This window comes from Lissotriton vulgaris, chromosome 8 (assembly GCF_964263255.1).
Source record: "Lissotriton vulgaris chromosome 8, aLisVul1.2, whole genome shotgun sequence".
In the NCBI taxonomy this organism is placed as follows: Eukaryota; Metazoa; Chordata; class Amphibia; order Caudata; family Salamandridae; genus Lissotriton; species Lissotriton vulgaris.
The window spans coordinates 38,348,063-38,366,598 of record NC_141696.1 but is presented as its reverse complement, the minus strand read 5'-3'; the positions used below and the strand labels follow the sequence as shown (position 1 = coordinate 38,366,598).

At 41.1% G+C, this 18,536-nt stretch overlaps 1 protein-coding gene across 1 annotated transcript in view; it reads left to right on the top strand.

The window, feature by feature from the left end:
- Positions 1–18,536, top strand: part of LOC147693339 (transient receptor potential cation channel subfamily M member 2-like) — a 1,947,553-nt gene that overhangs the window by 1,827,365 nt on the left and 101,652 nt on the right. Inside the window, exon 22 of the mRNA XM_086935940.1 lies at positions 3,888–3,964. Coding sequence (XP_086792066.1) covers positions 3,888–3,964 — 77 coding nt within the window. The remainder of the gene's footprint in view (positions 1–3,887; positions 3,965–18,536) is intronic.

Genomic DNA, 18,536 nt, shown 5'->3' with positions numbered 1-18,536 from the left:
CTGCATATGGCTCACAATGCCATAGTTAGGCTCCTATGTGGAGTCCCTAAAACCATTCCTATCTCAATTCTTGACGCAAATTACATTGGCTGAAAATCGAGATTCGAATAAAATTCAAGGCGCTTACCTATATGCACAAAATTAAATCTAGCAGTGCTCCCAGCTGTCTGCTTGCCCTGGCTAATCCATACATCCCTTCTCGCAATCTTCGATCAGCCACTCAAGGAAGATATGTCATCCCGAAATTTAAATTTGCACGGATGGGCAGCAAATCCTTCTCACACCTAGGGTCCTCACTCTGGAATTCTCTTCCCATCGTTCTCCGTAAAGAGACAAACTATATCAATTTCCGCAAGTCGCTAAAAACCTGGTTGTTTGATAAATAGAACGGCCTCTGTCTATCACGCCTTGACCTGCTTCCACGCCGGGAAACCCTTTTTGGGTAGCTGTTGTGCATTATAAATTCAAAAACTAAACTAAGCTAAACTAAACCGCAGCGGAATTGGCACCGCAGTCAACGGGTTAAAGGAAAACAGGATAAAGGAAAACGGGATGTGTTTAAAAATAACTAAATTGCAGTTTTAGTTAGGCACTGGTTTGTGGGAAAAATATTTTTCAACATTCTCAAAGGGGAAGGGGTCCCAAGGGACCCCGTTCCCATTTGCAAATGGGTTACAGCTACTTGTAAACTGGTTGTAAATTACAAAACATTCATCTCTGAAACGTTGCGCAACCCCTTCTTGAACCCAGACATCACCACTGCAACTCCAGGTCACTGCAAGATGATACACAGAGAATACACCAGCAAACACGGCGAGGGCATTGCCAACATCTTCAAGGAAACCATCAGATGCACCATCAGCAATGACAACCTCATCCCCCTAATGAAAAAGCTCAACTTCAGCTACAGGGCGATGCCAAAACCACACTAAGAGGCACCCTCATATATAGACCCCCGGGGCCTCCGACCGGCCTTCTGCAACGCCATCTCCAACCTCATTGTCCCCTTAGCCATTGATTCCTACCACACCATCCTATTAAGCGACCCCAATTTCCACATCGACGATACCAACTTATCACCATCCTGGAGAAGCTACACAACATTGGGCTCACCCTACTGGTCAGCAAACCCAGGCACACAGCCAGACACACACTCAACGCCATCTTCACCTCCAGCAACAAAATCAAATTCATCCCACCTTTACTGACCACACCATTGTTCACTTCACAAACTCTGATGCTCAACATGCCATCATGAAGCATCACAGCTCTGGCCACCACAGCTGAGGCAAAGTAACCAAGACACAGTGTATGCAGGCTCTCAACACAACACAACCAGAAGCCTCATCAGACCTTGACCAGGCCATCCAGAACTTCACCGCATGGATCACCACATGCACTCACATGCACTGAGTCATCCCTAGAACCCAGCAGAAATCAAAAAAACCTCTAAAGAAGCCAACTAGTAGATCCCAGAACTCAGAACCACCAAGCGCAACTGCTATAAACTTGAGAAACGATGGCACACCACAAGGAACGTATAAACAAAAAGAATCCACAAAGAAGTGCCAAGTGTTCCCTACAATGGTGGAGAGCACAGAGTGTTTTTAAAATACCCCTCACACACCAAAAGGACCCTTGGTGTCATGCTTCATTATTGGGGTCTTCGCACCCCTCTACGGGATGCGGCGTGCTACTACCTACGGCTGCGCCGGGAGCACTTATCCAATGACTATGCGTGGTGTGAGGGTTGAATGTGAGTGGGTGGTGGGGTTATAAGTGAGTGATTTAAAAAGTATCTGGCTTGTCGGTTAAACTAAAAAAAAAATTAATGGGCCCCCGGGCTGATACTGTTAAAAAAGTGACATTCGAGGTGTTTATGTAACGTTATGTACATTACCTCTTGGGTGCGTCGCCTTACTCACGTTTCTCTATGTAAAAATGTGGTTTTATTTACAGAAAAGTGAAAATGTATGCAGGCTAAAATGTACCTACAGCGATAATATCAAAGGTTTCTGCTATTTGCGCAACCTAGAAAAATAAAAATAAAAATTACTTACCAATTGATAAAAATGATTTACCAATTAATAATTAATTAACAATACATTAATTATCTCTACAAAATAAATTTAAACAAATTATTAGTTAATTACAATTAAATTACTTCCCACCCTATTCCCCTATAAACCCACAATCTGCTACAGAATTAAGACACAAGTAAATTCAAAATAATTAATCATTCCTAAAAAATAATATTTTGACAGTCGATATTACTTACCTGCATTTCGATATTATTAACCACTATATTATATCCATATATTTTGGAGTCGATATTATGTCCATTTCGATATTTTGTCTAGTTACCCTGCACAACATAGTACAAATAATTTGCCTCTTTGGGCCAATGTATGAAGCTTAGTGTTTGTGATTACTAAATTGCAAATTTTTGCAATTTGCTGTCTCGCAAACACTAATGTACAAATGGGTGTTTTACACTTTCTGCGCTTCCCAGTGGGTCCCAAATAGACCTACCTCATGAATGTTAAGGCAGGTTTCAGTTTGTGACCCATTGGTAAGGCTGGAGTCCGCAGACCACCATGTCTGTGATGGTTTTTAAATAAATAAATCTTTTTTTTCTAAACGCAGCCTGTTTTCCTTAATGGAAAATAGGATGCGTTTAAATCGAAAAATTAAAGGTTTTCTGTTTTATTTTTTAAGAGTAAACAGTGGTGTGTGGGGCCACTGCCTGGTCTTAAAAAATGCTCAAATTGGAAGGGGTTCCACAGGAACGGCTTACCACCAACTTTGAGTTGGTGATAAAATGCGAATGCATTTCGGTAGCAAAACATTTGTGCATACCAATATAATTCAATATTACGACGGGATGCCCTAAACACGCCCGTTCCTAATACCAATTTTCAATCATAATTTGGGCTCTGCAAATTTGAAAACGCCTTTTTGTATGAACAACTCAATTCTGCGAATCAGGCTGCTTGTGAACGCAAAAAAGCTTCGCACATCTGGCCTCAAGTTCACTAATGGCATTATTGTTTCAAGGTTAGCCTGAATGTTTCTAGTGAGCTCATACTTTAAAACTCATAATGAAAGACACTAGGTGCAGTATTCAAACCTTGTGTACTAATATATATATTTCTAAGTGTACATGGTGTAGTTGCACCATTTGCATTGTACTGTATAGTAATTGAATTATGTATGGCGCTTATGACTGTGACCCAAATACATCGCTAAAGAAATAGGCAGATATGTGCCGCTGCAGCACTCCATTACTCTGTCATTACCACAACTTTATTAATGAGTAGAGTAGAGGATTGCCAATCTCATCGTGTCTGCATTCCTAGGTACAACAGTAGCTGAGATTCTTCTCTGCTCCTGCTTCCTATTAGCAGTCAGCTGGACCAGTTTGTGTGTCAAGAGACAAAATAAAAATGTATCTTTACTGGGAAGAAGAGATGTAGTATACGGTATCCTTGACCAATATAGTTTACAAAAGCAGGTGTCCTATCATCAATGGACACAAATGACAGGCAACCCATAGACAACGTTTCTTCTTGTTATTAAAGACCCTCACCCACTATTGGCATCTTTCATCAACGCGTTTCCTCCGTGTCCCTAAAACCCAGGATAAGCTCAACCATATTCGTGGGAGCACTTATATTATCCTACCAGGGTCTTAGCATAAAATAAAAATACTTGGAGGACACACAGGTATCCCTTTCATCAGTGTTTGTTTCTGTTTTTCTGGTGTGTAAGTCTTGATATGTGCAAAGTCAGAGTTTACATTAATATAGAAGGTTTGCATGTGTGTGTTTGGGTGTGGGTGTGCGTGTGTGTGGTCATCGTCTAATCGGGATTTCTCTTCTCTGCAGGTGGACTTCCCTTTCTATATCCCTCCTTTATACATGGCAGAGAAAGAGGGCAGAGAAACACACAACCCCTGGATACAGTAAGTGTGATACAAAGGAGACACAATTGTCTATCAAGTTCAATTCACTTCCTACACATGTTGTGTTTCATTGATTTATAGTTAATTAATCCCTTCCTCTTTTCAGTCTGTCCTTTCCCACGTTTCCAACATTTTCCTTCCTCCTCCTACCTCTCTTATTTCCTCACTTTGTTCCTCCTCTCCTGCAATGCTAACTTGTTTCTTCTTGAATTTCAACCTTCCTTCCCTCCTCTCTTCCAGGATCTAACACTGGGCTCTTCCTGGGATCTTGGAGCTTAACAAGTGACCCCCTCTCACGTGTCTTCTGTAGGGTGACATTCTACTGACACATCTGGTTCCTGCCAGATGAGGGCTCCAGAAGAGGCAATGTAGAGCTTTCCTGACAGATGATTGTTTCTTGTCTTCTGATCACGCCCAAGGAGGCAATGAGCATGTATGAAAAATGCCTACAACACAAAACAATGAACATTACAAGCATTGGCAAATTCAATGGGTCTGTACTGCATTTAGTGTCCTGGGAAAATAATTAAACATTCTGCTGCAGTGAAAAAAACACATAAAAAATCTGCTTTCTGTATGGCGGTGGAAGACTACAGAAATAGACAGTAACATGAGGTGAAAGAGAATATGCCTCTGGACAGGGAACCCAAGCCCACTGTACTATATTTTGGTATTTTGTTAGCATGGTTTCCTCCAGTCTAGATGAGGACAGCACTGCAGATCTCATCATAAATCCTGCTGGGGCCAGAGGGTCACTTCTACACCTGTGGGACCATCCTCTGTACTCAGGAGGTGAAGCAAAGACATCCACCTGTTACTGGGTATGGAAAACAATGATCCTAGACTAATTGCCTTAGGAAGGTATTCATTAGGTCAAAATCTATGAACATGATACACATAGAACTTAGGTTACATCATAAGTGTACCCGAGTAGTTTCTCAATTCAACTAAGTATATACTCAAAAAGACACACAAGTACCATAAATAGCTTCAATAATGACTGTTTAATCTCAAAGTTATTGAATTGAGAAACTACTGGGGTACACGTATGATGTAACTTGAGTTCTATGTGTATCCTGTTCATAGATTTTGCCTTAATGAATACCTTCCTAAGGCAATTAGTCTAGGACCATTGTTTTCTATACCGAGCATTACCCAGGCCCTTGGACTAGTATGGGTCACCCCATTATTTTGTAATAGTTCACCTGTTAACGGGAGCAGAAGAGAAATGCCAGCTCCACCCCTTTTGACATCTTCAATGTTCAACCCCTTCAGTGGCTCATAACAACAAACCACTGTAGCCATGTTATATTCTCTGACTGCTTTAATTTACTGCAGTTCTTGGTTCTTTATACCCACTCTTTAGTGACAGAGCGAATGCCATGTTTAGTTACATGATATTAATTAACATATTGAACCCACTTCACAAAGGTAAATTTACGGACATACATTTTCGCACATATGTACTTAACCAGCCCCTTGGTGTAAATCTCTGCCTAAATGCAGTTCACTAACTCCAGGTGGAGATTTAGGCCTACTATTAGGAGTATGTGTTTATCACCTAAATGGGGGGGGGTCGGGGGGGGAGCTCATACAACTCTAAATGCGACCATAGATTTACTAGTAGCAACAGTACAGATGCAACTTAGGGGTAAATCCACCAAAGGTGGTTCTACAAAGCATAAGTGGTGATTTTAGGCTGCACTATGTAGTACTATGACTTGAAAAGAATATACACATATTATACACAAACTTTACTACTGCACTGTATAGAGGCTCTGCTCTTTTCCCCTTGCGCAGAATCAGTTGTAGAGCCAGACACCAAATATAGCGAGAGAGAGAATGTGTGTGTGTGTGTGTGTTTTCTGAGAGAGACACCCTGAAATGATGATGAAGGCTATTATATATTTGATGTACAGGATACTTTATTACATTAAGTAAAAGGTTAACAACACTCCAGCCTCAAGTGTGTAGGTGTCTTCTCAATCGCACCCAGGCTTAGAGTAACTGTCTCCTTTGAGTACAAACATTCTATCAATAAGACAACACAGCAACAGTTCTAACATTCTAATGAACCAGATAGCTATCACTGATTCATGTTACACAGAAGTAATAGCTATACTATATTACACATCTTCCCTCTTTTAAATAATATTACACAAATTCCTTCAAATATGAAGGTCTCTTTGAAACTCTGAACGATTTTCTCACAACAGAATTATGAGCTTGGGATCCTCTTCCAACAGGAACATTTACATCAAGTTTAATATTCACAACATCATTCTTGACAATTTTTACTATACGATTCAAATTCCAGATACGTTGATCTTCTGTTTTGATGGCATTTCCAAACAGTTTCACAACCCTTAAATGAGATGAAAATTTAGATCCAGAAGAACAAAGAGAAAAACAAGGATTCTTTATTTTGACAAAGTCCCCAACTTGAACATACGTTTTGTTTGTAGCTTTTCTTGTATCAAATAATCTTTTCCTCTTAACAGCTAATTTATGTTCTTTAATTTCTTTCAACTCTTCCTTTTGATTCACAGGTAAATTGTCAGTCAAATCATTAACCCACGAGGGACATACTAAGGTATTAGCTTTTCTCCTTCTAAATAATTCAAAGGGAGAAAAACCTGTACTAGAATGTAGAGTTATCCTATAATGCTTTACTTTATTAAGAACCTCACTTTTCCAACACATATTATTAGAAACAGCATGGTGTATAGTCTCTTTCAATAACTTATTGAATCTTTCTACCATGCCGTTGGTCTCGGGATGATACACAGAGGATTTTTTATGTCTAATTCCTCTCTGTTTTAAGAAAGTTTCCATCTTCCGAAATACCAACTGTACCCCATTATCAGATAATACAGAATTTGGAAAACCTTCTCTCTCAAAAACAGATTCAAGAAACGCAATAACATCCCGAGACTCATCAGTATTTGTAATAGCAACTTCTGGCCATCTGGAAAACATGTCTAATAAAACTAAAACATATTTATCAACAGTTCAAAGGCGAATAGGTCCTAAAATATCAAATGAGACCTCATTCAAAGGTTCTTTTGGAATATCTCCTATTGTCATAGGTTGTGTTCTACATTTGTACGTTTTATCAGCATTACAATGCTCACCATATTCACGCACAACACGCTCAATTTGAACATCCATCCCTGGCCACCAATACATCATCCGTAACCTCTCTTTGGTCTTTGAGATTCCTGGATGGCTTTCATGAGCTAAAGAAATTAAACCTTCCCTCAAAGCAAAAGGAGGAATAAGTCTAGAGCCTCTGAACATAAAACCAGCCTGACAAGAGAGTTCATCTTTGACTCTCCAAAATGCTTGTAAAGCTTCATTATTCTTGTCTGAGAGAGAGCAAGTATTCATTAACCTTTCAAAAACAGCTTGAAGTACAGAATCTTTGTTAATTTCTGTCAACCATTCATCTTTGCTAATAATGCCTTCCCTAATCTCACAGACATCCATATTTTTATCTATATCTAACTTGTCCTCACCAAAGTCTATTGAATTAACTAGTCGTGAACAACAATCTGCAACCCAATTACTAGCAACATAAATATATTGTACTTTAAAGTGAAATTCTTGTAAACCTATGACCCAGAATCCAATCCTGGCAGAAACAGCATCCAATCCCTTATTTTCAAAAATTTCTTTGAGCGGTGTATGATCTGTCTTTACTAGGAATTCATTACCCCATATAAACTTTTTAAGTTTTTGTATTGCCCACGAAACAGCCAAAGCCTCTTTTTCTATAACTGAATAATTCAGTTCTACACCCCTAAGAGCTCTTGAAATGAAAAGAATTGTTTTCTCCAAGCCATTATGTCTCTGAAACAATACCGCACCAAGTCTTTTTGAGCTTGTATCAGTCATAATAATAGACCTGGTTCAAAACTTTGAAGACTGGAAGCATTCCGTAAGAAATCTTTTATTTTGCAAAACCCTCTACACATACGTCACTCCAAATAAAAGAAACACCCTTTTTGAGGAGAGATCTTACATTTTTTGTTTTCTCAGCAAAATTAGGAATACATTTATTATAATATTCTGTCATTCCTAGAAATTTGACAACTTCTTCTTTTGATGACGGACTGGTTAGATTGTTAATAGTTGCAACTAGATCTCTTTTTGGTTTAATTCCATTTTGAGTGGTCTTGTGACCTAAATAGTTAATTTCCATCAAATTAAATTTACATTTGCTAGCCTTTAATGTAATACCATTTTCTTTAAATCTTTGCAATACCTCACAAACTCTTTTGTTGTGTACATTAACATCTTCTCCAAAAATAGGAACATCATTTTGATGAATCTTAATGCCTACCAAACCATCCCAAATTTTTCCCATGACCCTCTGAAATACAGCAGCAGCTGATATTAGTCCGAATGGCATGCGAAGATATTTAAAAGTGTCAAATGGAGTAATGAAAGCTGTCAATTCCTGAGATTCATGATGAAGTCTCACCTGATGATATGCTGACGTGAGATCTACTGTAGTAAAATATTTAGCCCCATTTAACATTGTCAACATTTCATTAATATTCGGAAGGGGATAATGATCCACAACAACATTTTTGTTTAATTCACGCAAGTCTACACAAAGACGAACCTCACCATTAGGTTTGTTCACCATAACCACTGGAGCAAGCCATTGAGTAGCTTCAACTTCTTCTATGATGCCATTTTCTTTCAACTTATCTAACTCAACCTTCATTTGTTCCTTAACAATTAAAGGTACAACTCTACTTGTAACCGGTTTGGCATCATCTCTAATTTTAATTTTGAGAATGTATTTTTTTATACAACCCAATCGTTTATTAAAAACTTCAGGAAATTCTTCTTCAAATTTTGGCTTGCTTACATCAACAGAATTGACTTCAAAGTTCTCTCACAATCTTACTGCGGGATTGACATTTGGATCTAAGTAAACACCTAATTCTTTTTGATGCATCCAACTAATAAGAGAGTCACCCCTTACAGAGACGTATACTTTCCATGCAGTGTATCAGTTTTTAAATTGAATTGAACCATTAAAATAACCAACCAATTTGATAAGTTGTCCACCATACGCTTTAGGAGAAATATCTGGTCTCAACAGCTTAATTTTACGTGCTAAGAATCTTTCAAAGAAAGTATTTGGGATCAGAGTTATCTTTGCTCCAGAATCAAATAGCATAGAAACAGAAGAACCATCTATGTCAACACATTCCTATGGACCACTAGTACCATCTTGAATTTGAATAATAATTTCATTAACAGATGAATCATCAACAAAATCACAAGTGACTTCTTGAATTCTTTTCTTATGAATATAACCATTTGAACTACGACAAGATTTAGTAAGATGACCTTTCCTCCCACATCGTTTACAAGTGGATTTCCACCCAACACAATCTTTAGAATTGGCATAATGACCAACATCACCACATCTAAAACATTTTCCTACATTGGAAGTGGAAGGCGTAGAATTATCTTTCCATTGAGCACGTTGAAAATTACTAGACATTTTTTGGATAGGTTAAGAAATGTGGGTATCAACATTCTTTTTGTTAACAGAGATACTATGAGGTGTTTCTTCTTTAAAGGTAGTATAATTTTTTTTAATTTCTTCGACACACGCTTTGCTATGTTCAAAATTTGTAGCTATAGTGACTACTTCAGAAAGAGAAGAATCATCTTTTTGCCAGAAGTTATCTTTGGCTTTCTCAATTGAACATCCCAACATGAACTGATCGCAAAGTCTTTCTTCAGTAGATGTATCGAAAGAACAAGTGGATGCCAATTTCCTTAACGCAGAGAGATATTGTTCAACAGACTCACCTGGCTTTTGTACACGTTTCCCAAATTGGTAAATTTTTAAAACTCTAGAAATTTTGGGAAAATAATGCAAATCCAATTTTTTAATACACACTTCATACTCATTTAAGTTATTGCTTAAGTCATCAGATAGCTCAGGTAAATGTTCAAAGACTTATTGGCCTTCTGAACAAAGACAATGAAGTAATAAAGCAGTCTTGCGTTCAGCACTCAAAGATGTTCCACAAACTCTTGAATAATTAAAGAAAACATTCTTCCACGTTTTCCAAAGAATTTGTGGCTCACCTGGATTCATAAGAAAAAAAGGAGGAGCTGGAACATTTTGCATTGTGAATAAACAATGTAACTTAAATAAAATGAGTAACAAGCTGTGTGTGTCAGCGATGTCAGAGATGTAACAATAAAGTTCTATGCCAAAATTGAAGAAAGCTGCACACCGAAGTGTTAACAGAATGAGCTGTGTGTGTCAGCGATGTTCAAATAAAGCTGCACACCAAATATTGAAAATTAAGCTGTGTGTGTCAGCGATGTGGAAATAAACCTGCACACAAAATATTGAAAATTAAGGAAAGGCTGTGTATGTCAGCGATGTATAAATATAGATACACAGTAAAATTGAAGAAAGCTGTGAAAGAAAATGTTACAGAATGGGCTGTGTGTGTCAGCGATTTTGAAATAAGGCTGCACACTAAATTGAAGAAGACACGCGATGTAAATAACTTGAATATTGTGCATCAGCTACACTGCACACTGCTACAATTTAGAAAACTGTTGAAGACGTGGCTGTTCAACCAATAATGACTTCACCCTTCTGCACCACTAAAATGCATTGAGTCCCTAGGCCATAATGAGTTTCAGCGCCAAGATGCCCATGGGCATACGTCGCGCTCTATAAATTTTAAAAATAAATAAATAAATCAGCGAGGATAAGCAAATGTTATGAAAATATGGCCATGCGCGTTAGCGTGAGTGTTGCTAAGCAATTGACAACAGTTACCAGGAAACAGCCGAGGATATTGCTGAAGACGTCAGTGTTGTAGTTCAGAGTTAGTAAAACAAAGCGCAGTATTGGCTGAGAATATCCAGGTATTGTGACGTGAGGCCAATGAAAGAGAATGTTTCTTGAGGAACGTGAGCACAAAATCACTCGCGTCAAAGCAGAAAGGATAACGTATTATGGCACGCTCTCGGCCTCACGTGTGTTAACATGCAATGTGTGCGCGGAGCGCAGAGCCCTCGTATGTTGAAAGAGAAGCTCGCGCGGAGAGGTATGCACGCTCTCAGTCTCGTGTGTTTTAAGGTGAAATGCACGCGCAGAGCCCTCGTATGGCAAAAGAGAAGCTCGCATAAAGAGGCATTCACCAAGAATGATAAAGAAAGAAAATAAAAATGAAAGTCAAAGCATCCAAGCTCAAAACCAACCACCAGACCTCCTTACTGTCAGGTAAGAGTTCAGAAGAAGTCCTTCAAAATAGTAGAATCATGTTAGCGATCGCAGGCTTTCTTCTGATGAAGGAGAATGAAGACTTTTATGATGATGTTGTACAGGAGCAGTTTAAAGAAGGTCTTGAGCAGATGGAACTTGGTTTTCTTTAAATTTGAGTTTAAGTGTTGAAATTGGAATAAGGGTTCGTTTTTCTTCTTCCAGATCGTCGCCAATGAAATGATGATGAAAGCTATTGTATAGTTGATGTACAGGATACTTTATTAAATTAAGTAAAAGGTTAACAACACTCCAGCCTCAAGTGTGTAGCTGTCTTCTCAATCGCTCCTAGGTTTAGAGTAACTGTCTCCTTTGAGTACAAACATTCTATCACTAAGACAACACAGCAACAGTTCTAAGATTCAAATGAACCAGATAGCTATCACTGATTCATGTTACACAGAAGTAATAGCTATAGGATATTACAAACTCCAAGCCTCATTCCAATATTGTCACTGTTTGATGTCCCAAAAAAAGGATCCTTGTTGAGTTAATTTCTCTTTTCTTTGGAGGAGGAATATTGGCTGTCAGCCAGTAGATATTGGTACGTTTGGGCAGTGGGTGACTCGGGCCATCTCTAGTCTTCCGAACCCGTTTGTTTGGTTAGTCCTTGTGAGGTCGCTGGGCCTATATTGGTGCTCAGGGTAGGGCAAGGTTAGTTATAGGTAATAAATCATTTAGAGGCATATTTATCACAAGGTCATGCAGCGTAGTGCTGCAATCCACCTCGCTGCACTGCGCTCCATGACAGGGAAAGGGCAGGATTGTGCCATATTTACCATAATACAACACAATCCTGTCTTTTCCTAGCACAGGCACACAATGTGCTGCTTAGTGCCAGCGTGAGAACACTTCTAAAGAGGCACACCTTTCTTCACAAAAACAATCCCTTGAGGCATTTTCCTTTTTCTATGTATGCTGTAGAATGCTGCACACATAGATGCAGGAAACAATGAGGAGAAATAAAGATATTTATCCTCGCTACGCCTCCTTATATCATCCCTGGGGAGGCCTAGCACTATGATGCATCACCAGGTCTATCAGTAAAAGTAAATCTGGGAATGCACCAAAATCCATGGGTGAATTTGTTGGGACTCCCACTGCAATGCCCACGGAATGCTTCCCCAGGGCAGAGTAATGCAACGCAGTGATTTGCGGTGCACTGCGTTGCGCTACTCTGGATTTATCAAGCCAATCAGGCCACGCAAGGTGGCCTTGCGTGGCTTGATAAATCAGAAGTAAGGGTTGTGTTGCTTTTTAACCCTGTTGTGTGGTGCAAAAGTGACACAACTCTATGATAAATATTCACCCTAATGTCATCGCCAACTGTACCTTTCTTTTAATAATGTGTGGGAGGCTCTGTTAGGATTTCAACACATCAGCCCCTCTTGCCGCGGTATTAATGAGAGAGATCCGTAAAACAGTGGTTTAAAACTAGCCAGCCCTGTACCGGTTTTAGGGAGAGCAAGATCCAGAGGCCACCGGTTCAGAAGGTCTTCCCTCCCCTGACACTAGAAGGAGAAACAAAACACCATTGTATATCTCGCCAAGCCCAATCCCCTTCAACAGCGGTTCTTAATTAGTGGTCTGCGGGCGCCCATACTCAGAACATTAAATGATATTAACAGAATTATAAAGTAAATATGAATAAAGTAGCAAATAATAACATTGTGAACATGAAGGAATTTGAAATTAAAGTTGGTGTCCTCAGTTAGATTTTGGGAGCAGTGCAAGTACAGCAAACAGAATGTACTATGGAAAATAGTATGGATGATGGGCGACCTCAATTGAGTAGTGAAAAGCTTCAACCTTCCTAATAAAATTAAAATATCAATGTATTATACTGGTGAATTAAATAACATATTTTATCATCTGCACGTTTGTTTGATGAATACTTTTTTTTAATGTGTGTATAGTTTATTGAGGTTCAAGGTGTTGAAAGGCCTGGCCCTCCAATTCTAATATTGACTCAGTAGGGTCCCCAGATTCCAGTAATGATTAAGTGGGAGTGGATACAAAAGCAAAAAGCTGAAGACATGCTGTCCTACAAGGTGGCAAGGCCCATGCCATGCCAGTGTTAAAACAAAGTTGCTTACAATACTCTCTGCATCAGTCACCTCATCCTCCCCTTTGGTGTGATAAGCCTACCTAGAACCAGGTGTTTCCTGCCACAGGAACTGCCACTCGCTTAGCTGATAACACAACCCTTGCTCAAAGTGTTGATCAAACTGATGCCAACTCTTCTTAGGAGTTTCCAATTATAAGTACGGTCTGCAGTAAAGCTACTGGAATCTTGTCTGTGGCTTTGCTGTTAGCCTAGAACAGCAGTTCTTACTTAAACGTTTGACTTGTGTGGACCCATATTCAATCTTGATTGGAATCCGGGGACCCCCACTGAGTCATTATTGGAAGCTGGGGACCCATATTGAGTAAATATTGGAAGCTTGGGACCCACATTGAGTAATTATTGGAACTAGGTAATGCCGGCCTAAGCAATTTATGTGATTTGAACTACGTACAAAACCATATTGAAAAGCATTTGTTAAGTCACAATAAAATATAGAAAAAGTTTTCATATTTTCAATTATACTCTCTATATATGCTGTATTCATTTTAATACTATTCAATTTTGTAACACAATTGTAGTCCCGCGTGGTAGACCTTGTGGACCCCAAAGGTCCTACGACCACAGGTTAAGAAGCATTGGCCTAGAATATTCCAAATGTTAGAAGACCCTGAGCTGGGCGGGATGCGTTAGAAGAAGCCTCGCTTGGCCTCTTTCTGGTTCCGAGGCGTAGTTTGTGTTCACCTGTCTTACAACACTCCATCCTGGCACTTGGTATGTCTCTCAGTGCCTCGGTTTTGTGCAGGTATGTGGGCTCCACATACCACCCCTTCGCTCTCCTGCTCTCAGCAGTGCTTTGAAGCAGTCTGGACACCAAGCCCGCAGTGTATGTTGTCTAAACGCGCAGATGCTGTATAGGTTGTATAGGATCTACACAACACTCTTTTGGACATGAAACAACACTTTTTGATTAAAAAGATTTGGATGTGCTAGCGATGTCTTTTAAATGTTATTATGTTCTATGTACTTTATGTAAAATGAATGCTAATTATTAAAGGGATGATTATATTATCACAAAACCAAAATTCTAATATGTTGAATGTGGATACCCACTGCCAAGAAATCAAAGAAACTAAGGTGTATAGTCTCAAGAACGTGCGATAATCATAGCCAATATAGATTAACGCAATATTGCATATCGCCGCCCATCGCGGGAAAATAATGCTGTGTTGACGTAGTACTCAAAACACGGCGGTAACATGTGATAGTTTCCCAATAACGCATCAAATGTACGCAATAAATTTACTGCAACAGCGATAAAAAATTAAAGCCGAACACGAAAAAAGTTGCAATGGGCCCAACCGTGATAAAAAAATCCAGTCAGACGGGTAAAATCACTGTAAAAGCGGCACCATGAAACAAAAATAAAACACTAACAACTAGTACAGAGGACAACCAGAACCCAACAAGCCCCATGGATGACCAGCCTGGGACCATCATTCGGGAGACAGTGGCAGGAGTTGGGGGACCAGACACTGCACAACATGGCCTGAGCCAACAGCAACTGGGCGACTAACTACCAGGGACTGGGGGGAACGGTGGAGATGGCCACAACGGCATACATGCACAATTAAGTATAGCACATCTGCAGAGAAAGTATGCCCAAGAATCACAACTCCGACCAAGCGCCCAATTTACCCAAGTCTGCAACATCTCAGCACTGTATAAGCACAGAAGTGAAAGGCTCAGGGCCTGAAGTGAAACGGGCCAGCAAAATCAGAGCTGAAGAGGCAACTCACCCACAATGCAGCACACACACATAAGCGAGCACCTCCAAATTGATAACAATGTGCTACAAACTGCAACACTTTCACAACAGAACATAGGACACAACTGCTGCCACATGTGTGCAGAAAATGGACATTAGCATTTGGCATAGCAGGAAACTGTGAGATGATAATGTACTTAAACAACCTTACATCCCTGATGGTGTAGAGATGTCAACTGTCCCTCATCAATTAGGTATCTGCTCACAACCAGTCACAATGTACATTGCCATGCAGTCCGTTAGTAAACTTGTACAAGTCGTGAACATACATGTGAACACAATGTCAATCAACATCTCCCCATCACATTGCAGAGGGAGAATCAACACCTCCTGCAGAGCAGATCCAACAACACAGCACTGATGATGAAGAGGACCTCCCCAAAATCCACACCGATGCCCTCCAACATCTCATGGACAGCTTTGGCACCCCACCTCCAGGAGCAGGGCATCCCAGCTGCAATGAAGAGACCCCACACCCTGAACATACCATACAGCAGGAAGCACCCACCACCACGGCTGTCTCCCAGGACCCCCACGCCCATCACATGGCATTAGAACGCAGTGTTTTAGGGTGCCAGGCGAAGATGGATGATCAGCTGCGAGTGGGGTTAGACTTCATGACAGCCAAACTAGATGCCATTCGTGGGTCCCATCATGAACCACTTACAGTACCTAAAGGACACCCACTGTCCGCTCCATGCTCTCCAACAATCCATGGCTGACATTGCTGCAGTCATGACTCTGAGCCAAGAACAACTGTCTAGTCAGAGTGGCTACAGCAATGTCAGCCGGGAGTTGGGACACATAAAGAGAATGATGGAGAGCTTGGAGCGGATGTAGGCAGAAAGAATGGTTGACACAGCTGCAGATGTAGCTGGGATCCTCCATGCCCTGCAGATACACGTCCTGGCATAGCCACCACTAGGTCTGGTGCGGATGAATGCTGCTGTTAATACTCCATCCACATCTCTGCCCCCTGACGTATCACTGCCACACAGTGATGCAGACAAAACACCACCACCCACACGTGAGGCACATCACACATCAGAGGACGATGATGTGGATTATTCTGCATTTGTGGTAAGAAGGAAGCAGTAGAATTCATCTTTGCCATATGGGCGGTTTCAGCTTGGTACTGCCCTCTGCATCATGCCCTGGAATAACACCTCCCACTGTCCCCCGATACACTCAGCTACACTCACCTCGGACCACAACATGGACTGCCATATTTTGGGTAACCAATGACACAGCAATCACACAGCAGACTGAAGTCTTCCACTTCCGATGAACCTGTCAATCCCTAAAGGACTCAGGCTGGCCCTCCTTGGGACAACAATGTAAAAGTGGTGTTTGCAAGGCCGTGTACTGCTCCAGCTTCATCACTCAACTGAATATGAATAAAATATTGTAATTTACACAGATGTGTCATGGCTATGATCAATCAAGTTTGAAAGTATGGATGAATGTAGGGACAATGATTACACAAAAAGGTACTCCCTGGGTAATGCTATCAATGTGCATGTATGGCCGTGACCCAGATAGGCAGTGAGACACACATTTTTTTATTTTGAAGAGTTTTTTATAGCGCAAACTTGACCCGAATCGGGTATCAGTGTGCTGTACATAGCACCAGTTATGTTACATGAGGACACACATTCATTTTTGTTAGGCACAGGGAAATTAAGTGATTTGCCCAGGATCACAGGATGTTTTGCGTCATTACCGAGACTCAAACCCAGTTCCCCAGGTCCGAGGTTGAGCGCCCTAGCCGTTAGGCCAACTCCTCTTCAAATTAACACTCATCACACTTGAATACAAGTGAAGGTGCATAGACTTTATTAGCATATGCGTGTCAGTACGTGCAACATAAGTGCCACAACATGCAGACCAATGCAGCAGTATGTCAGAATGAGAAACTTTGCCAAGCGCCGCTGTCCACTCCGGGGTAGCGCCTTACCTTTCACAGGTGTGTGTTAACCCACATTGTTCTCCGCTCATGCATTCGGAGTCCATGCAAATGAAGCCATGTCCACTGTCGTGGGATATGTGACCAGATCTCAAAGATGCAACAAGGTATTGAGACATGTGCAATGGGTTCCAATCTGTTGTAGCTGCATGTAGATAATTACTCGTCCATGAAAGTGATTGCAGTGTTGTAGGCTATCATTTCCAACATGAGGCCGTTGTCGACTTCATCAAACAGGACGGCGAGGCAATCCATTAGCAGGTCTGGACAGATGTGCTTCATCCACCCCCTTTCACCAATCTGCAGTACAGCCCAATAGGGGAGCACTTCAATGGGGTCACTGCACATGAGGAGTTGTGCAATCTCCCAGGTCCAGCTGCCAGCATGTATGCCAAGTATCAAGGCATCCCATAAACGGCTATCACAGTGACAATCCTGGTATTGAGCCAACGGGGGGTGCACACACATGTCAAAATCCAGTTCAGCCACCATCCTTTGGATAGGCAGACATCCATGGGCCACTCAAATATGCACGATCGACAATGCAAGACAGGCTGAATGCAGGTGACGTTGGCAAGGCATAAGCTTAGCCAGTAACTGATCCTCAAGACTTCCAATAGCAGTGCCCCCATTAAATGCAGCATACGTGCATGGTACAGTCCCACATGACAGGGGTTTTGTATTCGTCCGGGATGGTCTGCCATTGCGTTAGTGGATCTTGTTGAGGCGCCAATGTTCTTCCCCGTGCCAGTTTCTTGGATGTAATGCCACAACTCGGATCAATGACTTGTTTTAGTGTGCAAAAGTTGTACGCCTGGGATGGTGTGGGAGCAAGTGTGAAGGTCATTCCATGCAAGATAACTTCGAGCAAGGACTTCTGTGTGTGGGCTGTGCATACGTTGTTCTTTCGTTGGTCTGTGCGTATTGTGGGAGTCATCATAAGCTGCCATTATCTGTCAAGGGGTGCCGAACACATGCAATTCCAAGGTCGGAGGTGCAGATGGGCTTCCGCCTGATATTTCAGACAAAGGGGCTTTCAACCCTAATGTTAGTATGACTCCTGCTTGCATTCAGGAATTGTGATGTGGCTTGTTGGGGGTGAAGTGGCATGTGTGCGACTTTGGGGGTTCATGTTTGACCTGTCTTGCATGTGGCAAATGAGCAGCATCACTGTGTTACATTGACTCACAGCTGCGTCTACCTCCGTTGAGCCTATTTACTTGTGTGCACTGCGTGGTTGCATCACTTGCACTGCTACGGCACACCATTGTCATGCCTGTCTGCGCATGTCCACATGCCTGACAACGACACTGTGATGTTGGCCGTTAAAGGTGGGCGGCCACATGAGTGTAGGGCTATGGCAAGGATAGGGCAGACACAGATGTAGTGTTC